The sequence below is a fragment of the Salvelinus fontinalis genome, chromosome 2 (assembly GCF_029448725.1).
Source record: "Salvelinus fontinalis isolate EN_2023a chromosome 2, ASM2944872v1, whole genome shotgun sequence".
Lineage (NCBI taxonomy): Eukaryota > Metazoa > Chordata > Actinopteri > Salmoniformes > Salmonidae > Salvelinus > Salvelinus fontinalis.
In genome coordinates, this window is record NC_074666.1 from 84,211,068 (window position 1) to 84,237,844 (window position 26,777).

General features: G+C 48.3%; 1 protein-coding gene across 3 annotated transcripts in view; it reads right to left on the reverse strand.

Annotated features, from left to right (window-relative positions):
- Positions 1-26,777, reverse strand: part of LOC129829578 (zinc finger protein 385C-like) — a 195,741-nt gene that overhangs the window by 67,229 nt on the left and 101,735 nt on the right. The window contains exon 1 of one of the 3 annotated variants that reach the window (XM_055891371.1): positions 12,323-13,143. The exons of the other annotated variants lie outside the window; for them this stretch is intronic. Within the exon in view, the coding sequence (XP_055747346.1) occupies positions 12,323-12,332 (10 nt within the window). The 5' untranslated portion in view covers positions 12,333-13,143. Of the gene's footprint in view, positions 1-12,322; positions 13,144-26,777 lie in introns of those variants that run through there. 3 annotated transcript variants of the gene reach the window in all.

The window sequence follows — 26,777 nt, forward strand, 5'->3', positions numbered from 1 at the left end:
GAGGTGGGGAGAGAGAGGTGGGGAGAGAGAGGGATGGGGGAGAGGGGTGGGGAGAGAGAGAGAGGGGTGGGGAGAGAGGTGGGGTGGGGAGAGAGAGGTGGGGAGAGAGAGAGAGGTGGGGAGAGAGAGGGGTGGGGAGAGATAGAGGGGTGGGGAGAGAGAGAGGGGTGGGGAGAGATAGAGAGGTAGTGAGAGAGATGGGGAGAGAGAGAGGGGTGGGGAGAGAGAGGTGGGGAGAGAGAGAGGGGTGGGGAGAGAGAGGTGGAGAGAGAGAGGGGTGGGGAGAGAGAGAGAGGTGGGGAGAGAGAGGGCTGGAGAGAGACAGAGGGGTGGAGAGAGAGGGGTGGGGAGAGAGAGGTGGGTAGAGAGAGAGCTGGGGAGAGAGAGATAGGGAGAGAGAGGTGGGGAGAGAGAGGTGGGGAGAGAGAGAGGTGGGGAGAGAGAGGTGGGGAGAGAGAGAGGGGTGGGGAGAGAGAGGAAGAGGTGGGGTGGGGAGAGAGAGAGGTGGGGAGAGAGAGAGGGGTGGGGAGAGAGAGGTGGGGAGAGAGAGAGGGATGGGGGAGAGGGGTGGGGAGAGAGAGAGAGGGGTGGGGAGAGAGGTGGGGTGGGGAGAGAGAGGTGGGGAGAGAGATAGAGGTCGGGAGAGAGAGGGGTGGGGAGAGATAGAGGGGTGGGGAGAGAGAGAGGGGTGGGGAGAGAGAGAGAGGTAGTGAGAGAGATGGGGAGAGAGAGAGGGGTGGGGAGAGAGGTGGGTAGAGAGAGAGGGGTGGGGAGAGAGAGGTGGAGAGAGAGAGGGGTGGGGAGAGAGAGAGAGGTGGGGAGAGAGAGGGCTGGAGAGAGACAGAGGGGTGGAGAGAGAGGGGTGGGGAGAGAGAGGTGGGGAGAGAGAGAGCTGGGGAAAGAGAGATAGGGAGAGAGAGGGCGGGGTGGGGAGAGAGAGGGAGGGGTGGGGAGAGAGAGGTGGGGTGGGGAGAGAGAGGTGGGGTGGGGAGAGAGAGAGAGGTGGGGAGAGAAAGAGGGGTGGGGGGAGAGGGGTGGGGAGAGAGAGGTGGGGAGAGAGAGAGTTGGGGAGAGAGAGAGGTGGGGAGAGAGAGAGGGGTGGGGAGAGAGGTAGGGGGGAGAGAGAGGTGGGGAGAGAGAGAGAGGTGGGGAGAGAGAGAGGGGTGGGGAGAGATAGAGAGGTAGAGAGAGAGATGGGTGGGGAGAGAGGGGTGGGGAGAAATAGAGGTGGGGGAGAGAGAGGTGGGGAGAGAGAGAGGTAGTGAGAGAGGGGTAGGGAGAGAGAGAGGGGTGGGGAGAAATAGAAGTGGGGGAGAGAGAGGTGGGGAGAGAGAGTGTAAGAGAGAGAGAGAAGTGGGGAGAGAGGGGTGGTGAGAGAGAGGTGGAGAGAGAGAGGGGTGGGGAGAGAGAGAGCAAGAGAGAGAGGTGGAGAGAGAGAGGGGTGGGGAGAGAGAGAGGGGTGGGGAGAGAGAGGTGGAGAGAGAGAGGGGTGGGGAGAGAGAGAGAGGTGGGGAGAGAGAGGGCTGGAGAGAAACAGAGGGGTGGAGAGAGAGGGGTGGGGAGAGAGAGGTGGGGAGAGAGAGAGCTGGGGAGAGAGAGATAGGGAGAGAGAGGGCGGGGTGGGGAGAGAGAGGGAGGGGTGGGGAGAGAGAGGTGGGGTGGGGAGAGAGAGGTGGGGTGGGGAGAGAGAGAGAGGTGGGGAGAGAAAGAGGGGTGGGGGGAGAGGGGTGGGGAGAGAGAGGTGGGGAGAGAGAGAGTTGGGGAGAGAGAGAGGTGGGGAGAGAGAGAGGGGTGGGGAGAGAGGTAGGGGGGAGAGAGAGGTGGGGAGAGAGAGAGAGGTGGGGAGAGAGAGAGGGGTGGGGAGAGATAGAGAGGTAGTGAGAGAGATGGGTGGGGAGAGAGAGGTGGGGAGAGAGAGAGGGGTGGGGAGAAATAGAGGTGGGGGAGAGAGAGGTGGGGAGAGAGAGAGGTAGTGAGAGAGGGGTAGGGAGAGAGAGAGGGGTGGGGAGAAATAGAAGTGGGGGAGAGAGAGGTGGGGAGAGAGAGTGTAAGAGAGAGAGAGAAGTGGGGAGAGAGGGGTGGTGAGAGAGAGGTGGAGAGAGAGAGGGGTGGGGAGAGAGAGAGAGGTGGGGAGAGAGAGGGCTGGAGAGAGACAGAGGGTGGAGAGAGAGGGGTGGGAAGAGAGGGGTGGGGAGAGAGAGGTGGGGAGGGGGAGAGGGGTGGGGAGACAGAGGTAGGGGAGAGAGAGGTGGGGAGAGAGAGAGTGGTGGGGAGAGAGAGAGCAAGAGAGAGAGGTGGAGAGAGAGAGGGGTGGGGAGAGAGATGTGGAGAGAGAGACAGAGGTGGGGAGAGAGAGGGTTGGAGAGAGACAGTGGGGTGGGAAGAGAGGGGTGGGGAGAGAGAGAGGGGTGGGGAGAGAGAGGTGGGGAGGGGGAGAGGGGTGGGGAGGGGGAGAGGGGTTGGGAGACATAGAGGTAGGGGAGAGAGAGGTGGGGAGAGAGAGAGGGGTGGGGAGAGAGAGAGAAAGAGAGAGAGAGAGAGAGAGAGAGATGGGTGGAGTGTTGATAAAGGAACTGATGGATGGGAGTGGCTCTTATCTGGCACAGAATGTGTGTGTGTCCCTGTGTTGAGGATGTGTGTAGCGCAGATGTAAAATGGGTATGTGTGTGGGTTGTATGTGTGTAACGCATGTGTAGAAGTTGTGTGATTGTTTAGAGTGCACATGAGGTGTGTGTGTGTGTGTGTGTGTGTGTGTGTGTGTGTGTGTGTGTGTGTGTGTGTGTGTGTGTGTGTGTGTGTGTGTGTGTGTGTGTGTGTGTACAGTGCGTTGTCTGCCAGTGCCCAGGCTAACAGCTGGCCCTGTCTGCATAGTGAGTTGGCTGGCACATCTCTGCAGCAGGCAGACAGCAGCGCTGGGCTGGTCTGGGAGGCTGGGAGCCACGCTAGGCACTAAGATAACCCACTTCAAAGAGAACCATTGTCACACGCTAATGTGCAGAATGGCAGCCAGCACTGCAGAAATCAGCATACACAGAGACTGGATGTTCCCTCTGAGCCCCTCACTGTGCAAGAGAGGGGGAGAAAATGGGAGGGGGAGCATAGCCACGGGAAGTAGGGGTGCTGTGAGGGCTGCAGGACCCCCTGAAAAATAGGAATAAAACATTTAGATTAATACAAAAAAAAATAATTTTTCTTCACAAAAGTAATGCAATGCACCTTTAATAGTCCTGTATTAGTGGGCCGATATAGCCATCTGCAGCACCAGCGCGGGCAAAAATATTTGTCCAGGCCCTCCCACCCCCGTCGTCTAAAAGAAATCGGAGCACGCCCACCCCAAACTACTTCCCACGGCTATGAGGGCCAGAGAGAGAGAGAGAGTGGCTTGGAGAGAGATAGAGGAGATGTTGGAGATAGAGGGGAAGGGCTACAGGGTGGAGATGAGAGACAGACAGAAAGAGAGAGAGAGAGAGACAGGAGGAAAGATACATAAAGAGTGTTGAGAGTGAGGGACTGGTTGCTCAGGAGGAATAATAGAATTCCAACACTAGTCTCCATGTCGTCATGAGGCCTTTTCAACGCCGTTGAGTCACCAGGCTCTCCAGACCTGAGAGGTATAGAAAGAAGGTGGAGGAACTCCGAGGAACGACATTCGCCTCAGCCTTACAGTGGCTGATCTAGGCTCTTTCTATTGCTATTTATATAGCTAAATAATAACAAGGGAAAAATGCCCATCACAACGAGAGCCTACCGTATATCCAAACTCCTCTCTTCTCTACAGTACACATTTTCTCCCCCCCGCCCATCTGGACGATTGTCTCTGTTCCCTCTTTCTCTCTTCTTAATTTTAACCTCCGGCTGAGATTGAGACACAAAACAGTTTTTTAAAACTCACACTGACTCCCTGTCTAATAGCACTGCAGTAGGACTCTATTTTACCTGGGTTGAAACAGTATGATAGCAAGGTTGATAAACCTCTATGTACTGTCTATGCATGTGTGTATGAGTGTGTGCGTGTGTATATCAGAATGAGGACGTTTCCCGGCTAACACGTTTGGTTCGGTGTAAGTTAAGGGAACGTACGTTTTTGAGGATTCCCATTGGTTCTGGGAACAAAGCCGTAGGTTTCCTGACCGGTAGAACTGAATTTGTAAAAAAAAGTTCTGAGAATGGAAGTGAAAACTTGGCCTGTTCTGGGAACACAAATGTTTAAGTTGCAGGGAATTTGAGAACGTTTCACTATGGTTTCCTGTAAGCTTTCTTGTGAGGTTTGTTTAATTAACGCTCTGAGAATGGAAATTATATTTAATTACCGTTAAATAACCAAACGAGAACATGTTTCAATAAGACTTTTAATAACACTGTTAGCTTAGGTTAACTGTTTTGAACTCCAAGCATAGATAGAAATTAATTTGCTTAGGCATTAATCATGCAAACTCATTTTATTTTTTATTGTAACCCAGAGTCAGTGAGATTTGAACCTATGATCGTCTGTTCTCTATCCATGGATTTAGTCCACTGCGCCACCAGGATGGAGCTAAAATGTTTTTTTTAACTCATACAAAGCTGTTCATTTGAGTCTATTCAAACAGACCCCATTTCAAAGGAAACAAGCATTCGTTAAGATCAGGTGTGTGGGCGCGGCCAACACACCTGAACACATTTAACAAGATAGAGGACAGAGTTTTGCTCATGCTGAGAACGGAATCTATATGTTTTGAAATAACATTCTTTGAACTTGAGTGATGTTTTCTTGTGGTTTTTATGGAAAGTTCTCTTAATGTTTTGAGAACGTGACTTGAAATAGAACCATAAGGAAACGTGCAGAAAAAACTCTCCCGAAATACTGACATTTCCAAATAAGGATTATATGGTTCTCAGAACGTTATGTGCTAGCTGGAAATCCTGGCACCATTCCCAGAACATTGTGGGAAGAAGGTTGTACGCAAAATAACCATAGGACAACCATGCTCTCACCAAGCTCTAAGAAGCATATGGTTCAAAGAACATTCTGCGCTAGCTGGGTAGTGTGTGTGGGTAGAGGGCCAGGGCAAAACATTGTGCGCTAGCTGGGTAGTGTGTGTGGGTAGAGGGCCAGGGCAAAACATTGTGCGCTAGCTGGGTAGTGTGTGTGGGTAGAGGACCAGGGCAGAACATTGTGCGCTAGCTGGGTAGTGTGTGTGGGTAGAGGGCCAGGGCAAAACATTGTGCGCTAGCTGGGTAGTGTGGTGTGGGTAGAGAACCAGGGCAGAACATTGTGCGCTAGCTGGGTAGTGTGTGTGGATAGAGGACCAGGGCAGAACATTGTGCGCTAGCTGGGTAGTGTGTGTGGGTAGAGGACCAGGGCAGAACATTGTGCGCTAGCTGGGTAGTGTGGTGTGGGTAAAGGACCAGGGCAGAACATTGTGCGCTAGCTGGGTAGTGTGTGTGGGTAGAGGACCAGGGCAGAACATTGTGCGCTAGCTGGGTAGTGTGTGTGGGTAGAGGACCAGGGCAGAACATTGTGCGCTAGCTGGGTAGTGTGTGTGGGTAGAGGACCAGGGCAGAACATTGTGCGCTAGCTGGGTAGTGTGTGTGGGTAGAGGACCAGGGCAGAACATTGTGCGCTAGCTGGGTAGTGTGTGTGGATAGAGGACCAGGGCAGAACATTGTGCGCTAGCTGGGTAGTGTGTGTGGATAGAGGACCAGGGCAGAACATTGTGCGCTAGCTGGGTAGTGTGGTGTGGGTAGAGGACCAGGGCAGAACATTGTGCGCTTGCTGGGTAGTGTGTGTAGGTAGAGGACCAGGGCAGAACATTTAATTCACTGCAGGTCTAATTAATCCAGTGCGCAGCGGGCTGTTAAATAAATACCCCTGAGATTACAGAGCCAGTACAGGCAAGCTGAGGTGAGCAGTCAAACGGCAAACAAAGCTAACAGATCCACCAGTGCCTGTGTCCCAAACGGCACCCTATTCCCTATGTAATGCACTACTTTTGACCAGGGACCATTAGGCTCTGGCCAAAAGTAGTGCACTATATTGGGAATAGGATGCAATTTGGGACATATCCAGTGTCTGTGCATACTGGTAGCTACCATCATTTACACACAAGCTGCACTCTATTTTGTGCAGTGGACCCCGGAGTATTCCAGGTCAGTGCCTGAGAGATACCCACATGGTTGTGATGGCTGACCTCCCTGGTTTTGATGGCACGACCCATTCCATTAAGGGTCGAGGAAGTTAGATTGCCTGGTGTGATGACCAAGAAACACATTGGTAAAGAATGAGTCTCTCTCTCTCTCTCGTTAAGGTCTGTCCTCTCTGTTCCTCCTCTAACTAAAGGTCTCAAAGTCAAGTGGAGGACGAGTCACCCTCTTCACTTTAAAAGAGCAAGCTGCCTCCAGGAGACGGCAGCTGACAAGAGGTCAGGCAACGCAAATGAAAACGTAGCCTATATGCACGACACACACACAGTAAGAGGCTGAGTTGTTTATCATTTTTAGCCTTGGAGAATTAGGGGCTAAGTGGAGTGCCTTTGGTGTTCAGCATTCAGCACCGTTGTTCCAGGAAACATTTTTAATGTTGTCAGATCACCTGCTGGGCTCCCCATATGCCTCCCATAAGCCCTCCCCCCAGCCTCCCCCAGCACCTAACACACAGTCGTCATCACATCACTTCAGCAGGCAGGCCAATCAAGCCCACACTGTCACTTCACTGTAATGACTGTCACTCACACACTGTGGCAGAGCCCCGCAGTGGAACCGGGCCAGAGGGGCTGACACACACACACACACACACACACACACACAAAAGCACACTCAAGGGCACATACAGATGTATGACGCACTAAACATCACTAAGAAACACACTCAATAAGAAGAGAACAATAGGGAGGGAACATGGCCCGGCTTTAAAGCCCTGCAGGGCCATCATTAGTTGACTCAACTATACAACCCGTTAAGCCCACCCCCATCCCCCCAGATCCATCAGAGCATAGGTAAACATCACCCAGCATGCATCTCTGCTGGGACTAACAAGGTAAGTAACTCCGTGTCGTGTTAGGCGGGATGACAAAGAGACGCAGCACCTGGACCTGGGGGCTCTAACTGGATAAAGGGAGTTGGGATTCAGCTCCTACCCAGCTCACCCCCTGTCCATACACAACCATGAGGCATACAGAGCAGGGCAAGGCCCCTGGGGTGAGGGAGGTAGGATAGCCACGTTTATGTGTGTGTTTGAGTGAGAGAGATAAAGTGTGTGTGTATTGGTTGGTTCTTCTATCCTTGTGGGGACCTAAAATCCCCAAAAGTCTCCACAAGGATAGTAAAAGAAGGAACATTCTCCCTCGAGGGACATTTCCCACATCCCCACGAGGACAAAGGCTATTTAAGCTTAGGGTTTAGGGTTAGGGTTACAATTAGGGTAAGGGGTTAGGTTTAGGACATAGGGTTAGAATTAGGGTTAGGGTTATGGTAAGGGTTAGGGAAAATATAATTTTCAAAGGAAATTAATTTAACCCAACTTCACCTGCCTTGTAGGGCCAGCACACTATACACACAGAGAGACAAACTATAGTCGGAAACATCCTACCTCACCCTCTATGCTATTCCACCTCCTGATCTCCCAACCCTCCTACACACACGCGCGCACACACACACACACACACACACACACACACACACACACACACACACACACACACACACACACACACACACACACACACACACACACACACACACACACACACACACACACACACACACACACACGTTATGTTCTTCTATCCTATTGGGGTCCTTAAGTCACAATGAGCTGGACAGTTGGAGAGCTGCCACTGCCACTGCCTCTGTTCATGTCTCTGTCCATGGCCCTGTCTCTGCCTCTACCTCTGTCTCTGTCCATGGCCCTGTCTCTGCCTCTACCTCTGCCTCTGTCCATGGCCCTGTCTCTGCCTCTACCTCTGCCTCTGTCCATGGCCCTGTCTCTGCCTCTACCTCTGCCTCTGTCCATGGCCCTGTCTCTGCCTCTACCTCTGTCTCTGTCCATGTCCATGTCTCTGTCCCTGTCTCTGTCCATGTCTCTGTCCATGTCTCTGTCCATGTCTCTGTCCATGTCTCTGTCTCTGTCCATGTCTCTGCTTCTGCCTCTGTCTCTGTCTCTGTCTCTGTCTCTGTCCCTGTCTCTGCCTCTACCTCTGTCCATGCCCCTGTCTCTGTCTCTGTCTCTGCCTCTGTCCATGTCCCTGTCTCTCTCCCAATATCTGCCTCTGTCCATGTCTCTGTCTCTTTCCCTGTCCAGGAGCAGCAAACACACACTCTCAAACATACTGACAGTCTCAAAGACATAGACACACAATTACGGACACAGCCATACATGCCACAAATACCATGTCACATACCCTGTGATGTTAGTATGTGGAGTATGACGATGTGAGAGCTCGGAGAGGGAAGTTGGTGAGAAGTGAACTATGGCATTCAGACAAACTCGTTTTTTGTTTCTTCAGCCTTTTAATTAGCTCCAGTTTACACCATGAACACCTGGGGACATCAAACAGCCATGCAATTACCCAACGCTACAGACAGACTGGCCTTCCACACCGCCTGCCTGGGAACAGAATGGCCTCAATACAGCAGAATGGACTGGACTACGGAACAGAAGTAGCCCATGCCTGGAAGTGTCCATCACAGATCGTATCACTGTCTATAGCCATGATTGTGTAAAGCACATTCATAACACAAGGCTTTTAAATGCACTTATGAATGCACCAACTGTAAGTCATTCTGGACCAGAGCATCTGCTAAATGACTCAAATGTAAATGTAAAATGGGTGTACTGTGGATTACAATAACAGTGAAAACGACATGGATTTGTGCAGGGGGCACTTCGACACATTGACTCTGTATATATACCCGCTATTGCTATTTACTGCTGCTCTTTAATTATTTGTTATTCTTATCGCTTACTTTTTTCCCGGTATTTTCTTAAAACTGCATTGTTGGTTAAGGGCTTGTAAGTCAGCATTTCACTGTAAGTTTCGAATACACCTGTTGTATTCGGCACGTGACAAATACAATTTGTTTTGGCTCAGGCATCCATTTTAAAGACATGATGTAAATATGAGCATGTTTATGGTCTGTTCACAACCCCGTCATTCAGGGTGTGACCAAATCTATCTATCTATCTATCTATCTATCTATCTATCTATCTATCTATCTATCTATCTATCCAACCCACCCACCCACCCATCTATCCATCTAGAGGGTAACCCTACCCCCTGTAATTACCCCTAGTCTGGCCTAGCCCCGGTCTGGGCCTCTGTTCACCACAAATGAACCCTGTCCTTTCAGCTCCCTCCCGTTTCCCTGATCCCACAGATAAGAGCGGCCGAGGAGAAGAAAGGAAAGAGTCTCCTCCCAAAGGCACTGACAGGCAGGGCTATAATCAGGCCTTCTGCAGCCTGGGGGTAAGTTGGGAGAACAGGTATGGGGTGGGGTGAGGGTCAGTTGTTAGAAGCAAGGTCACCCCCCCTTACAGCCACACAGTGACAGTCAGACCACAAACCTTTCCTCACTCACACAAGACCATGGTGATGTCATTGGACAGTCAGTATATCCACAAGGAACTGTGTGTGTGTGTGTGTGTGTGTGTGTGTGTGTGTGTGTGTGTGTGTGTGTGTGTGTGTGTGTGTGTGTGTGTGTGTGTGTGTGTGTGTGTGTGTGTGTGTGCGTGTGCGTGTGCGTGTGTGTGTGTGAGCGTGCGGGCGTGAGATCACGCTGTGCCCCACCAAACTGTGTCTGAAAAGTGCCTGTGTTTTTATGCACCACAGTCTGATGGGTGGGGTGATTTCAGTTTATGACTTGACCGATGCTAGAGGGTGAGGGTCTAGGTGAGAACAGAAGAGTAAAATAGACCTCCTAAATTCTCCACCCTACATCTCCTTGGCAGCTTTGTGCTCCACATGCATCTGTCTCCCCTGTAGGCCTGCCAGGAAGGCATTACGAACAGGAAGAAAGATCTGGAGAAATGCTAATGGAAACCATTTGCAGGAGTCATCAGCGCGTTTTACCGAAGCCATTTTAAGAGCTAGCTCTGGGATCTGTAAGCACCCCGCAATCTCAGTTAGAGACAGATCCATCATCCCTGGAGGGGGCCCTGTGTGTGTGTGTGTGTGTGTGTGTGTGTGTGTGTGTGTGTGTGTGTGTGTGTGTGTGTGTGTGTGTGTGTGTGTGTGTGTGTGTGTGTGTGTGTGTGTGTGTGTGTGTGTGTGTGTGTGTGTGTGTGTGTGTGTGTGTGTGTGTGTGTGTTTGTCAGTGTGTGTGTGTATGTGTCTCTCTCACTCTGTCTCTCTCTCTCTGTTGGAAAGATGTGCTCCATGCCTGATACATGCAGAGACAGAGTTGATGTCATATAGGACACATACATTCCTGTAGTGACTCTGTCAGGGCAGTAAAATGGCAGCAGAGCAGTGTTAGGTCAGTGGCCATAGTTCTACAAGGCAGTGTAGCCTATAGCACTGCAGTGTACTCGGCCATACAGTACATCTGTCTGTCCTCTCTCTCACACCGCTCTCAACCCCACTGCCAATACACAGACTGCCTCAACATTGTCATGGGTTGCAGGATCAAGTTTAGAGCAAACGGCCAAGTCCTACGTTTTAGAGTGGACATATAGGGTCATAAATCTTGTTTCAGTTTCTCAGAGGCAACCGTGATGAGATCCAGAGGAGAGCCGTAAGACGAACAATCAAGGTTGCTGCAATGTTCCTGTAACCTTGGCCTATAAGGAAAATAAATCAGAAATACTTGTATAAAATAGGCCTATACTATATAAGCTATCTATTGCACATTCTATTCATATTGTCATCATTATCTCCTTGGTTCCTATGTATAGAGGGCAGGTGGTTCCTATGTATAGAGGGCAGGTGGTTCCTATGTATAGAGGGCAGGTGGTTCCTATGTATAGAGGGCAGGTGGTTCCTATGTATAGAGGGCAGGTGGTTCCTATGTATAGAGGGCAGGTGGTTCCTATGTATAGAGGGCAGGTGGCTGCTATGTAGGTCATGGCTGATCAGTTTCTATAATAGGATTTAGTGATTGCTTAATGGTGTGATACCTCACAATGCAAATTGGCCAGTGTGTGTTGATCAATGATGTGCTGTCTATTTAGTAGCCTGTTAGTCTTTCTCAAAGTAAAAATCCTCAATACTATGCAGACAATAGATAAATATATATTAAATCTATATCTTAAATTACAAAATGTAAGATGTCCATGAATTATTATTGACACTATAAACGAAATTGATTAACCTATTGCAATAGCCTATACCACAACAGTATAGGGGGGGGGGGGGGGGGGGGGGTCTATAGTCGAAGCGACTGTGAGTCGTTGAAGAAGCAGAATCCCGGAGAGGACCGTGTTTTAATAAGGCAATCATTCACTTTCAGATTTCGTTTCTAAGGTCTAACATGAATAATGACGTTATTAGAGTTAACCAACAAGGAGCCGCGTGGTTTTTTAAATGCATTAGCGGAGCGCTTTCTGTAAATATTTAATTCAAGCTTTCACAGGTATGAGACCGATAGCCTTCGCACCCGGCAAGGTGAGGAGAGATCAATTCAAGCTCAACATCAAAACAGCAGATACATGAATATTTGTTGAATATAAAGTTTGGTATACACTGGATTCGTCCTTGAAGATAAATCACATGAGAAATGTTCAAATATGAAGATCTCATCGTTCCAAAAAGGGGATTCATTCTGCGGTAGCCTAAGATTTTGTCTCAAAAAGGACCGGTAGTCTACTTTCGATGGCATGTCAAATTTGAAAGAAAACTCACATTTGAACTGTTAATAGAAGGAATAAATATGATGCAGGTTTAACGTCACCGATAATCCACAACTTCTAACTTGAAAGAGATTTTACGGGGTCATTGTGCGCAACTTCGGGTCGCTGCGGTATCCTACACTTCCAATGGTCTGGCAAGACAAATATTACACTTGTGTACAAACAAATAAATTCCATAGTCTACAGTTTCCACCCAACACTGCACATTAATCTGCGTCTGAATTTGACTGTCCCTCGTACATATTTGAGAATTCAACGGCGCACTGGTCTTGCCGCTAGTGCGTACAACTTACAAAGCTATATTTATATAAAACATTGTCATAATTTATATACTATTCACGTATGTTTAAAAAGGCTAAACCGACCAGTGCTTGAGTCGGGTGTTCTAGGCGCCCGACGCGTGGGCTACACGTCTCCAGAAACGAAAGAACGGACAGCGGACCCTCGAAGCCACATCAGCGCGGTTTCTGAATAAAATGCAAAAAACTCGAGACTTACCGATCAGCATCGTGCGTCCAGGACCGAATAGACGTCGCTCCAGCTCGGTGTTTCACAGCGCGTAAATATTACGCGGTATCCCCAGAAAATAAGTGCATGCAACGACGCACAAGCATCATATGCCCCGCTCCGGGAGTTTAAACAAACACAACTAAAATAAGCGCCTGCTATATATTCTGTCCTATTTCCCAGTCTCCGTCGCTCTCTCTTTGCGATCCGTTTCTTCCTCGGGACAAATCCCAACAGATCCCAACTACTACAACTAAGGAAACATGATACACATGCTCCTCAATTAAAACCCAAATTGATCTGCTGCTCTGCGTGGCCCGAAGGAGGCGAGGGAAGGGGAAATGGAGAGATGAGGGGTTGCTTGCACCCCCCCCCTCTCTCTCGCTCTCTCGCTCTTTATTTCTTGCTCAGCTGGCCGACGTTAAACCTGAGCGGACAGCGCAAATGGGAAAATAAGCTGGTGTTATTTTAACAGCGCATATTGTCTCTTAGATAACGGTTCCGCGATAACGGCTTTGTGAAACGACTACAAGAGTAATGTCACTCTCCCTGATGGAGGGAGGAGCCAGATCAAGGTGATCATTTATATGTATCAATCACACATTTACAGCCACACCAGACATCCAATTGAGTGGCTAAACGGGGAAAAATACAATAACGGAGCACGATTTGGAGCACGATACTCCACCCCTGTGTAGTCCAACACTTCATGGCCACCTGGGTTGAACCCTGACCCTTAAATTGATGGAAAAATGTCACCCTAATGGAATGTCAGTATTGTCACGCAGCAGAATAGTGACAAGGCCCTGCTTGGTTACAGAGAAAAGGGAGAGGTAGAGAGAGAAGGGGAGAGGAAGAGAAAGAGAGAGTGCACGAGAGAAAGAGAGAGAGAAAGAGAGTGAGAAAGAGAGAGTGAGAAAGGGAGAAGAGAGAGAGAGATGGATACACACACACACATGCTGATAAGAGAGGAGTGATTCTGCTGCCAGCCAGCCAGCCAGCCAGCCAGCAGCAGCTTTTATAAAACTACCACATCAGACAGACTGTACAGAGAGGGGGAGGCAGCAGAGGACTTGAAGCTATTAAAGATAAGCTTGGAGGGAAACTGGCTGCTGTGTGTGTGTGTGTGTGTGTGTGTGTGCGTGCGTGTGTGTGCGTGCGTGTCTGTGTGTGCGTGTGTGTGTGTGCGTGTGCGTGTGTGCGTGTGTGAGAGAGAGGGTGTGTGTATGTAGGGGGGGATATTTCTGTGGAGTTTTAGAAGGAGTGAATGATATGCAATGTGTATGCGTGCTTGTATAAAATAGATCATGGCAGTGTGTGTGTAATGTGTGTATGTGTATGTCATTGCAGCAGTGTGTGTGTGTAATGTGTGTATGTCATTGCAGCAGTGTGTGTGTGTAATGTGTGTATGTCATTGCAGCAGTGTGTGTAATGTGTGTGTGTAATGTGTGTATGTGTATGTCATTGCAGCAGTGTGTGTGTAATGTATCTATGTCATTGCAGCAGTGTGTGTGTAATGTGTGTATGTCATTGCAGCAGTGTGTGTGTAATGTGTGTATGTCATTGCAGCAGTGTGTATGTAATGTGTGTATGTCATTGCAGCAGCAGTGTGTGTGTAATGTGTGTATGTCATTGCAGCAGTGTGTGTGTAATGTATCTATGTCATTGCAGCAGTGTGTGTGTAATGTGTGTATGTGCATGCCATTGCAGCTGTGAGTGTGCCTGATCTGAGTGACAGTTGCTCATATTCATTTGTCGCTTCTCTCTCTCCTTTGTGTCTTTCGTCTTTTGCCTTAGTGCAATGTTGTGGAGCCTGCCAGCGCTGTGTGTTCAAATTTACATGGACTGAGTTTATGTGTTCGTGTGTTTGTGTGTTTGTGCGTGACAGAGTGAGCTCGAAACCATGTGTCTGTGTGTTGGTGCGTTGTGAGTGTGTTTAACTTCATGTGTGTGTGTGTTCCTCTAAAAGCAGGAGAGGAGAGCAGGCTGAAGAGCCTTGGTGTAGTGCTAAGCTCTACTGGAGCCTGGCCAAAGCACCCAGAGTGCTATCAGGAACTTAATTACACCATTCAATCGCTCCCTTGCTTTCCCTCTACCCCTTCCTCCATCTCTCCCTCTCTCTGCTCTGCTCACCTCCCTCCTTCCATCCTTCCTCGTTCTGCCCAATCGGTGTCTCCATCTCTGACTGTCCTCTCTCTACCTCCATCTTGTTGCTCTTCGACCCTCCTTCTCTCTGTACTCTTGTGGTGGTGGTGAGGCGGGCAGGCAGACTGGCGGTGAGTTGAAGAGGATGTTATTGGTGTGAACAGAGAGAGGGTGATGGTGAAGTGTGCTAGGAGCAGATAGCCTATACGGGGTACACACAGAACGTCAGAAGCCACAAGAGGAGTTTGGAATCAAGTGCATTTCCTCCACCGACTCCGGTGCTAGAGAAGAGTCTCCTCCGTCCCTCAGCTGCTCAGTAGAGGTTCCAGGGACGAGCACGGCTAGCCAAGGTGTCCTTGAGTGTAGTGTATAAACCACAGTGGCCATGGACCCCCAGTTCTCATGGCAGACTGTGGGTATGGAGGGCAGCTGTACCAGCCTACTAGCCCTGCCAACCACATGCCAACCACCGTGCCAACCATGTAGCCCACACAGGCATGAGATAGCCAGGGCTAACGAGAGAGGCTGGCTCTCTGCTTTAGATTCCCCAGCCATGACACAGCCCATTGCCCTTCAGCGGGAGATAGAGAGCACTATGAAACAGGACTGCTAGTGAGATCAGTGTCTTCGCAGAGGAGCGCTGCTCAGTCAGAATGTGAGTCAAGGCATATGCACTACACTACACAAGCACCCAGAACCAGGCGTCAGATTGTATGAGACCAAACACTCGACGCAACATCATCAACATCCACAGCAAGCCTCACCCGGGACAGAGTTGAGTTAGTCTAAACCACGCTCGATGAAACTCCACAGGGCATAATGGCTCTCTGCGACGGCTAGAGAGGTCACCATGGTGGAGTTGTGTTTGGGCTCCTCTTGACGATGATGGGCAAATGAGTTCAACCGCGATTTGTTTGATATCGGAGGGGGAGTATAGTAGTGATGGTTGATGGTGTTGATAATAATATGGCTATACGGGTGCGGCGCGGTGCCCGGCGGAGCCAGGTATCTATGGTGATGAGGATGGGGCCCTGGAGAGAGGAGAAGGTCAAGCTGTCACATTCCACTCCAGTGAAATTACATCCTCCCTCCGCTCCGCTGCCGGGCCGCTGATAACTGGCCTCGGAGTGTGTGTGCGTGAGTGAGTGTGTGTGTGTAGGGTAGAGCAGCACACAAGGGACCAGGGACGAGGAGGAGGACGGTGCAGGCGGGCATTAATTAACATGCAGGATCTGTACGGTGGCATGCTGTCAGAGAGGTGTAGTGGGCAGAAGTGGCGGGGGGTGGCGATAGAGGTGGGCACAATGGGACAGTGTGACAGGGAGGGCCGGAGACACGAGGCGGGAGGGGGAAGATGTCCGGAACATTGAGAAATGTGTCACCTGGGAGATGAGAGCTCTGACATGCATTGAGATAGATAGTAATTCTCTCTGACAGTTGAACAAGCTTTCACATGACTAACGACTGGAGTCCTTTAAGTGCAGGCTTCCTCATACCGTGTTAGCCTAATACAACTAGCTATCAGAGAGAAGAATGCACGCGCACTGTTGTATTAATGATGAATTTATGATGAAGACATAGTCATAGTCATAGTCATAGTCATAGACATAGTCTTCGGGGCGGCAGCGTAGCCTAGTGGTTAGAGCGTTGGACTAGTAACCGGAAGGTTGCAAGTTCAAATCCCCGAACTGACAAGGTACAAATCTGTCGTTCTGCCCCTGAACAGGCAGTTAACCCACTGTTCCTAGGCCGTCATTGAAAATAAGAATTTGTTCTTAACTGACTTGCCTAGTTAAATAAAGGTAAAAAAAAAAAAAAAAAAAAAAAACAGAAACTTCTAAAGGGTGAAATCCATGTCTATCCATTAGCTACATATGCACAGCTATGCACATCAACAAACTGCTACAAACACAAACCGGCTGTTGAGCGAGTCTTTGTGTGAAGTTCCTCTTCTGTCTCTCCAGCATGCGGACAGCGGTGATCAATACATGTCTATAGGCGTGACTGTCTTTTAATGTTCCCCTTTACTGTCCAATCAGTCCCAGGCGGGGGGCAGGGAGAAACCACACTGCTGGTTCGATTGGTGTGCGTGTTTTAAACTGCCACAAACTGTTACTTCTCTGGACCGATGGGTGTGTGTGTTCCTCGTATTCTCTTTGGTTACGTACTGTTGTGTATGACAAACCCTATTCGACTACAGTATGTGCTGGATTGGTTTTGATTGGGAATATCATTGGATATTACCCAGTGGATATGAAATGTACTACACATCATCACACTGTAGAAGCATAGAACTTACATGATACTCAGTTTACTTGAAACTATACAGTAAAGTTTTATTCTCACTTTTGACAACTGATAGGGGATGACTGACAGGCGGAACAACATCAGTATGATTTATTAAAGCTGCTTCCTCCTCCTCCTCCTGTCTTCCAAGCGACTAGCGTCAATTAGGAGCAGGTCTGAGTGTTCCCGCCCAGGTGATGTCCGACAGCCAATGGAGATGAAAACAGCATGACGAGAAGCGGCTAGCTCTCTCTCTCTCTCCCTCTTTTTTTTCTCTCTTCCCGCCTCTCTCTCTCTTTTTTTTCTCTCTTCCCGCCTCTCTCGCTCTCTCTCTCTCTCTCTCTTCCCCTCTATCTCTCTCTATAACTGTTTCTCCCTTTCTCTTTCTCTCCCGCTCTTTATGTCTTTCTCTCTCTCTGCCAAACAAACAAACGAATAGGAGAGTACAGAACACCCTCCGAGCGGAACGGACTGACTGGTTTGACTGACGGACGGACAGAGAGACGGAGGGTCCGGGAGACAGGGTGATTGCTCTAGGGCAGGCTGACAGAGGGGAGAAGGGAGGCCGGGGGTGCTGCCAAGGGAACTGGAGTTTGCAAGTGGCTACGGGTTGGTTGGATGCCGATGGAAGTGTCTACAAATGTGTTTTGGAGGTGACCAGAGGGTCAAATTGTGAACTTGAGGCCCCCATGGAGCTGTGCTAGGCATGTGAAAGGGTTAAAATGGGATGGAGAGGAGGCATTTCTACGAGGAGAAATCTCCTGCACCTGAGCTCTATGATTACCGGTGGGTTGGAGGCACCAGGTGCCCAGTGGCACAACAATAGCATCTGCTATCAGATTACTGGTCCTTAGGCCCACTGATTATTATCGTAATTACTGTTTGGGAATGGCAATGATTGTGGCTTCGGAACAAATACCACCACTAAAACGAATACAACTAGTACAGCTGCTACTAAGAAGGGCAACAATGATAGAAGAGCATACTAGTCAGTTGTGACTCCCAGTGGAAATAACAGTAAAGCTCCTGAGACTGGAGCAGAGTAGCAGGCCAGGAGGCCAGTTCAGATGAGTCTCAGTCTAGAAGAGTCAGCGAGAGGGAGGAGAGGAAGCTGTCATCACAGTATGAGGGAGGAAAGAGGGAGAGGGTGGGGAGGGAGGGGGCGATGCTGTACTCTGACACCTGTACTCTACACCCTACAGGGGAGGGGACTCCTCAGATGTACTGTTTAGCATGTATTTCACACTCAGTCACACACACAGAAAGACAGACACAGGGAGAGAGGGAGAGAGATGGATTCTCCAACATAAATAAAACATCTGTGTGCATGTTTCATCCCTGGAGCTGGGTTCAGACAGATGAGGAGGAGGGGGAGGGATGAGGAAGCAGAGGAGGAAGATACAGATCTAGGATCTTAATTTGATCATTCTTTTGTTGCTGATCATTTCCCTGCCCAGCAGGAAATGCAAACTTGTAGTGTATTCAAGGTTTAAAAAGGCTTCTTAAGTTTGTAACTTCCACTTTAAAATGTCAGACTGAATTTGCCCTAACAAAAAAACACATCAACCCCTACAAAAACTGCCCATGAATTATAATCCACATAATAATTCAAATGTCCTGTTGCTGCAGGATTATTTTCCTGTTGTAGCAAACTGGCTCAAATTAAGATCCTACATCTGTAGGGTGAAGGAGAGTGCAACAGATCAGACACATGAGGTATTCTACAGACTACTCTTCCTCTCTCATGAGGATGAGACGGATAAGGAGGATCCCTCTCTCTCTCTCTCATATGGCTTGCATATGTTTAATACCATGGCTAGGTACCAATCAATACTGTCTCTGTGCAGTGGCCTGCTTTCACTATTTTGAACTGTGGTTTAGCAGATGAATCGTGCAGAGTTGGTCCAGCAGGATGGCGTAGAGCTTGAAGATATGGTTCTTGGTATTCTATAGCGAGGCAGGCACATGTGAACTAAATGTGAATTATGTAGCCAAGCAATGACCTTCAACTGCTCAGCCACTCTCATGTAAAACGTCAAAATAAACACAACTATTTTCATTGGTTCCCGTCCTTAGATCTGTTAAGTTCATTTATGCCTCGAATAGAAGCGCAACCATTAAAGTGCCATAGGGATGTTGTTTTATATGTGTTTGGAAGTAGAGTTGCGTTCTCGTTACTGTAAAACAAATGGGGGAATCCTGTGGAAAGGACGAGAGGGGCATCTCTCTGTGTTATAGCAGTAAATGTGTCTACAGAACATGCACACGCACACACACACACACACACACACACACACACACACACACACACACACACACACACACACACACACACACACACACACACACACACTATGGGTGGAAAAACATGCCAGTAAAAACAGATTTATATCAACAGACCAGTGTACCCGCGTGACACCACACCTGGGTTCAAATACTATTCAAAATCATTTTAAATACTTTATCTGGGATTGATTGAGCTACCCTCGCTTAATGGACCGACATAACGGTCTCAGAACTGTAAACCCCGCCCATCTGCACTCCAGGCAGGCTAGAACAAACGCTATAAGTATTTGAAAAATGTCAAATAGTATTTGAACCCGGGTCTGCATGACACTAATGGAGCCATGTGTCTGAACAGAGAAAGAAAGGAGGGGGAATGACAGATGAAAGACGGGAAAAAATGAGAAAAAGCTGTAAACGGAGAGGAGGGTAAGAGAGTGAGGGATATCGAAAGTGAAAGGAGAGAGGGGCAGAGTATGCCAGAAAGTATGCATTGAGGACGGAGCCAGTGGAAACATTGGAGATTCTCTCTGCTCTGGAAATGTTACAGTCTCTGACACACCTGAAGGTAAGCCTGGAAAATCTGTAAAACAAAGGGTCTATAAACGTGAGAGTGTGTGAGGTCAGCCCTGGAAAAACCCACCACACACACGGACACACACATACCTCCTCCCACAGAGGCCCTGTAACAGACCTCACCACTAACCTTTAACCTCTCACCTCTGACCAGCAGCTCTGAAGGAGGGCCGTCAGCAGGAGATGCAGCCTACGCTATTTGGAATCTGTCTCTAGACTAGTCTGGAGACTAGAGCTGTGTGTGTGTGTGTGTGTGTGTGTGTGTGTGTGTGTGTGTGTGTGTGTGTGTGTGTGTGTGTGTGTGTGTGTGTGTGTGTAGGTGTGTGTGTGTGTGTGTGTGTGTGTGGCTCTGTTAAGAGTGGTAGTAGTGGGGCCTCCCGGGTGGCGCAGTGGTCTAGGGCACTGCATCGCAGTGCTAACTGCGCCACCAGACTCTCTGGGTTCGTGCCCAGGCTCTGTCGCAGCCGGCCACGACCGGGAGGTCCGTGGGGCGACGCACAATTGGCATAGCGTCGTCCGGGGTAGGGAGGGTTTGGCCGGTAGGGATATCCTTGTCTCATCGCGCTCCAGCGACTCCTGTGGCAGGCCGGGCGCAGTGCGCGCCAGCCAAGGGGGCCAGGTACACGGTGTTTCCTCCGACACATTGGTGCGGCTGGCTTCCGGGTTGGAGGCGCGCTGTGTTAAGAAGCAGTACGGCTGGTTGGGCTGTGCTTCAGAGGACGCATGGCTTTCGACCTTCGTCTCTCCCGAGCCCGTACGGGAGTTGTAGCGATGAGACAAGGTAGTAATTACTAGCGATTGGATACCACGAAAATTGGGGAGAAAATGGGATAAAAAAAAAAAGAAGAAAAAAAAAAGAGTGGTAGTAGTGTGGAACAGGAGAACAATGGCACGGCTACAGAGATCTGGTGCCAGGCATGCTGGGATACATTTCACTGCCACTCAGCCTGAACAAATATATCAGTAGATGTGGCGTGTGCGTTTCGTTCTCTCTGTCTCTATGTCTCGTCAGTGTGTGTGTGTATATATGTGTCTTTGCCGTGCCAGGCAGGGCCATGGTTTCCGCCTCTGTAATCGTGAGGGCACACCGCTTCACTGGCTCCCCTCTCCTCCCTCCCTCTCTCTCCCCCTCTGACCACAGCGGGTCACATGGGTGCTTTGGGTGGCTTCACAGCACATCATTTCCTGTGGCTGGCTGTCGGCGGTGATCAAGGCGGCATGGGCACCTAATGCTGACGAGCTGAGACAGCTCCCTCCCCTCTGACTGGGGGGCAATCTGCCTGGCCCAAACAGACACACACAAATAAAAATGCAAACACACACACACACACACACACACACACACACACACACACACACACACACACACACACACACACACACACACACACACACACACACACACACACACACACACACACACACACACACACAGCAACAGTGTGAGCACCAATGCATAAACAATCCATGTGTGTGTGCATGCATGCGTGTGTGTGTCTGTAACTGTTTGTGCATGCGTGAGAGTGTGTCCGTATCTGTATGCATGAGTAATATCTTTGAATGAAGATGCTTTTATAAAAAGCACAACTGTGTTTTAGCAAGTGAAAGAAAGTGTTTTCCACCATAAATGCATTTGTAATGCATGTCCTGTATTGCCTGGAATCATTGGTGGTACTTATGCAGTCTGTGCGTCTATTTGTCTGTAGACTACAGCATACTCTGTCTGTCTTTCTGCAAAATCTCCCTCTCTATCCATCCGTCCGTCTGTCTCTATCTCTGTCTGTCTGTCTGTTCCTGTGTGTCTGTAGTAGGAGGTTGTTGGTATTCTATAGCAAGGCGTGCACATATACGAACCAAATATACATTAAGTAGCCAAGCAATGACTTTCAAATAGTCCTCAGTCACTCTCATTATAGGTCACACAGTGTGACTACGTCTCACCTCATCACTCCTTGTAGGCTTTGGTGGTAAGGAGATGTGGAGAAGGAGAAGGAGAGAGAGATATGGAGGAGAAGGAGAGAGAGATATGGAGAAGGAGAAGGAGAGAGAGAAATGGAGAAGGAGAGAGAGATATGGAGAAGGAGAAGGAGAAGGAGAGAGAGATATGGAGAAGAAGAGAGAGATATGGAGAAGGAGAGAGATATGGAGAAGGAGATTGATATAGAGAGGGAGAAGGAGAGAGAGATATGGAGAAGGAGAGAGAGATATAGAGAGGGAGAAGGAGAGAGATAGATATGGAGAATGAGAGAGAAATATAGAGAGGGAGAAGGAGAAAGAGATATGGAGAAGGAGAAGGAGAGAGAGATATGGAGAAGGAGAGAGTGATGTGGAGAAGGAGAGAGTGATATGGAGAAGGAGAAGGAGAGAGTGATATGGAGAAGGAGAAGGAGAGAGAGATCTGAGATCTAGAGAGGAAGACAGAGAGAAATATGGAGAAGGAGAGAGTTATAGAGAGGGAGAAGGATAGAGAGATATGGAGAAGGAGAGAGAGATATGGAGAAGGAGAGGGATATAGAGAGCGAGAAGGATAGATATATATGGAGAAGGAGAGAGAGATATGGAGAAGGAGAGAGAAGGAGAGAGAGATCTGAGATCTAGAGAGGGAGACAGAGAGAAATATGGAGAAGGAGAGAGTTAGAGAGGGAGAAGGATAGAGATATGGAGAAGGAGAGAGAGAGATATAGAGAAAGAGAAGGAGAAGGGGAGAGTGATGTGGAGAAGGAGAGGGAGAAGGAGAGAGATATCTGAGAAATAGATAGGGAGAAGGAGATATGGAGAAGGAGAGAGAGATATGGAGAAGGAGAGAGAATCCGAGAGAATCCGAAGTCTAAATCCGAAGTCTACTGTTTGCTGATGATCTGGTGCTTCTGTCACCAACCAAGGAGGGCCTACAGCAGCACCTAGATCTTCTGCACAGATTCTGTCAGACCTGGGCCCTGACAGTAAATCTCAGTAAGACCAAAATAATGGTGTTCCAAAAAAGGTCCAGTCGCCAGGACCACAAATTCCATCTAGACACCGTTGCCCTAGAGCACACAAAAAACTATACATACCTCGACCTAAACATCAGCGCCACAGGTAACTTCCACAAAGCTGTGAACGATCTAAGAAACAAGGCAAGAAGGGCATTCTATGCCATCAAAAGGAACATAAATTTCAACATACCAATTAGGATCTGGCTAAAAATACTTGAATCTGTCATAGAGCCCATTGCCCTTTATGGTTGTGAGGTCTGGGGTCCGCTCACCAACCAAGATTTCACAAAATGGGGCAAACACCAAATTGAGACTCTGCATGCAGAATTCTGCAAAAATATCCTCCGTGTACAACGTAGAACACCAAATAATGCATGCAGAGCAGAATTAGGCCGATGCCCACTAATTATCAAAATCCAGAAAAGAGACGTTAAATTCTACAACCACCTAAAAGGAAGCGATTCCCAAACCTTCCATAACAAAGCCATCACCTACAGAGAGATGAACCTGGAGAAGAGTCCCCTAAGCAAGCTGGTCCTAGGGCTCTGTTCACAAACACAAACACACCCCACAGAGCCCCAGGACAACAGCACAATTAGACCCAACCAAATCATGAGAAAACAAAAAGATAATTACTTGACACATTGGAAAGAATTAACAAAAAAACAGAGCAAACTAGAATGCTATTTGGCCCTAAACAGAGAGTACACAGTGGCAGAATACCTGACCACTGTGACTGACCCAAACTTAAGGAAAGCTTTGACTATGTACAGACTCAGTGAGCATAGCCTTGCTATTGAGAAAGGCCGCCGTAGGCAGACATGGCTCTCAAGAGAAGACAGGCTATGTGCTCACTGTCCACAAAATGAGGTGGAAACTGAGCTGCACTTTCTAACCTCCTGCCCAATGTATGACCATATTAGAGACACATATTTCCCTCAGATTACACAGTTCCACAAAGAATTCGAAAACAAATCCAATTTTAATAAACTCCCATATCTACTGGGTGAAATTCCACAGTGTGCCATCACAGCAGCAAGATTTGTGACCTGTTGCCACAAGAAAAGGGCAACCAGTGAAGAACAAACACCATTGTAAATACAACCCATATTTATGCCTATTTATTTTAACCTGTGTGCTTTAACCATTCGTACATTGCTACAACACTGTATATATATATAATATGACATTCGTAATGTCTTTATTGTTTTGAAACTTCTGTATGTGTAATGTTTACTGCTAATTTGTATTGCTTGTTTCACTTTTGTGTATTGCTACCTCACTTGCTTTGGCAATGTTAACACATGTTTCCCATGCCAATAAAGCCCCTTGAATTGAATTGAGAGAGATATGGAGAAGGAGAAGGAGAGAGATATAGAGAGGGAGAAGGAGAGAGAGATATGGAGAAGGAGAAGGAGAGAGAGATATGGAGAAGGAGAGAGATATAGAGAAGGAGAGAGTGATATGGAGAAGGAGAAGGAGAGAGATATAGAGAGGGAGAAGGAGAGCGAGATATGGAGAAGGAGAAGGAGAGAGAGATATGGAGAAGGAGAGAGATATGGAGAAGGAGACAGAGAGAGCGAGAGATATGGAATGGGACAGAGAGAGGGACAAAAATATTGGAATTTTTCTGCAGTTATATAGCCTGTACCCTGGGCTATGTCACATCTTACACCTGCATACCATCTGTGTGTGTGTGTGTGTGTGTGTGTGTGTGTGTGTGTGTGTGTGTGTGTGTGTGTGTGTGTGTGTGTGTGTGTTAAAGTTACCAAACTGTGTGTGCTTGAATGCTCTGCTCTACTCTGCCCTCTCAACACTCTCTTCCCCTTGACTGGAGAAATCTGGGGCTCTAGAATGTCAAGCACCCTTGATCAGCGAAAGAACACGCTTCCTCTCCTGTTAAATCAAACGAAATCAGGTCAAATGGCAAACCAGTGTGCTTCTCTCTCTCTGTGTATCTGTGTATTTGTGTGTCTGTAGTATACATCTCTCTCTCTCTGTGTATCTGTGTATTTGTGTGTCTGTAATATACATCTCTCTCTCTGTGTATCTGTGCATTTATGTGTCTGTAGTATACATCTCTCTCTCTGTGTATCTGTGTATTTGTGTGTCTGTAGTATACATCTCTCTGTGTCACGTTCCTGACCTATTTCTGTTAGTTTGTTATGTGTGTTAGTTGGTCAGGACGTGAGTTTGGGTGGGCATTCTATGTTTTCTGTTTCTGTGTTGGTTTATTGGGTTGCCTGGTATGGCTCTAATTTAGAGGCAGGTGTTTGGCGTGCCTCTAATTAAGAGTCATATTTAGGTAGACGTTTTCACAGTGTTCGTTGTGGGTGATTGTCTTCCGTGTCTGTGTCTGTACACCACGCGGGACTGTTTACGGTTTGTTCGGTTTGTGTAGTCTATGTTTCCTATTCGTGCGTTCTTCTTGTTTTATGTAAGTTCGTCGTTTAGGTCTGTCTACACCGTTTGTTGTTTTTGTTAGTTTAGTCAAGTTCGTGTTTTCGTTATTAAAATATGTCATTTCACTACGCTGCGCCTTGGTTCCCTCAATACTCCTCCTCTTCAGATGAAGAGGAGGAGGACTGCCGTTACACTCTGTGTATCTGTGTATTTGTGTGTCTGTAGTATACATCTCTCTCTCTGTGTATCTGTGTGTCTGTAGTATACATCTTTCTCTCTGTTTTATGTTCTGAATGCTTGTATATGTGTTTTCTCAGTGTGTGTGTGTGTATGGGGTTTTATGTGTGTGTGTGTGTGTGTGTGTGTGTGTGTGTGTGTGTGTACAGTATATGCCTTTATGTGAGCACAGTGTGTTTGTGTGTGTTTGTGTTGATGTGTATGTGTTCCCTACAGTATATGTGTGTGTTGAGGAAGCCCCTCACAGTCAGGCCTGGCTGAGATTGGGAGGATGGGGGGTGGAGAAGAGATGAATCACTAGAAGCTCCACTTCTATCTTCCAGCTAGTTCCTCAGCGTACTGTACCCAGTCACTTCTGATACATGTTCTGCTCGTCCAATCACAGCACCGCATGAAGTCAGACAGGCACACTGTCAGCCATTTTAACAGCTTAGCACCGACAGCCCTGGTGATGGGGAGAGAAATAGGAAATAGGAAAGGAGATTTTTCCTTTTGAACTAACTGGAAGGACTTCACGGGGATGGACATGTCAGATCAGCAGAACGACGGAGGGATTGAGGAGGAAGGGAGGGGTACATTTACCAGCTAGTGGACCTTCCAGTGGTTGTGGTTATATACGGAGAGCTTGGGGAGGGAATAGGTGATCTCCCGTCTGTTTAATGTACTATTCTCCCCAGCTATACTGTACCGACTGTGGTCTGACTGCTGGGAGATTGAGGAATGTCACAGGAGCATGGCTGCTTCTGAAGGCCTTTTTCCTTGGGAAGTTTGGAGGGGAAACGAGATCTAGGGGGAACTGGATGGGGCTTGGGAACGTTTTGCCATGCTCCTGAGAGATTCCCGCTGGGCGAATGGATCGGGAACATACAAGCGCTGTTTAACCCCATATCCCACCTAGCCAAGGTGATTATGGATCTCTCTCTCTCTGTGTGTGTGTGTGTGTGTGTGTGTGTGTGTGTGTGTGTGTGTGTGTGTGTGTGTGTGTGTGTGTGTGTGTGTGTGTGTGTGTGTGTGTGTGTGTGTGTGTGTGTGTGTGTGTGTGTGTGTGTGTGTGTGTGTGTCATATGTGAAAGTAAGGAAACACAGATGTAATATTATCGACACGACCTTGAACGGAATACTTAGAACAATGTCTGACTATACACAGTCAAATCCGTACTATGAAGCCAATGGAAATCAACAACAACAATTAATGAAAAGACAACAACATGAAACAGCTAGGAGAGAAAGCTCCATAATGACAGCATGAAGAAGAAATGGGAAACAGAAAAGCAGGGCAGTCAAGCTTAGTGTACTGTCAATATGGTTATCAACTGATCACCTCTCTCACCTTTCTCTCTGTAAATGACAGTCTCTCTCTCTCTCTCTCTCTCTCTCTGGCTAGTGCTCTGATAGGGTAGAGCGAATGGGATGTGGGTTATAATTACCCTACACACACACACACACACACACACACACACACACACACACACACACACACACACACACACACACACACACACACACACACACACACACACACACACACACCATCCTAATCC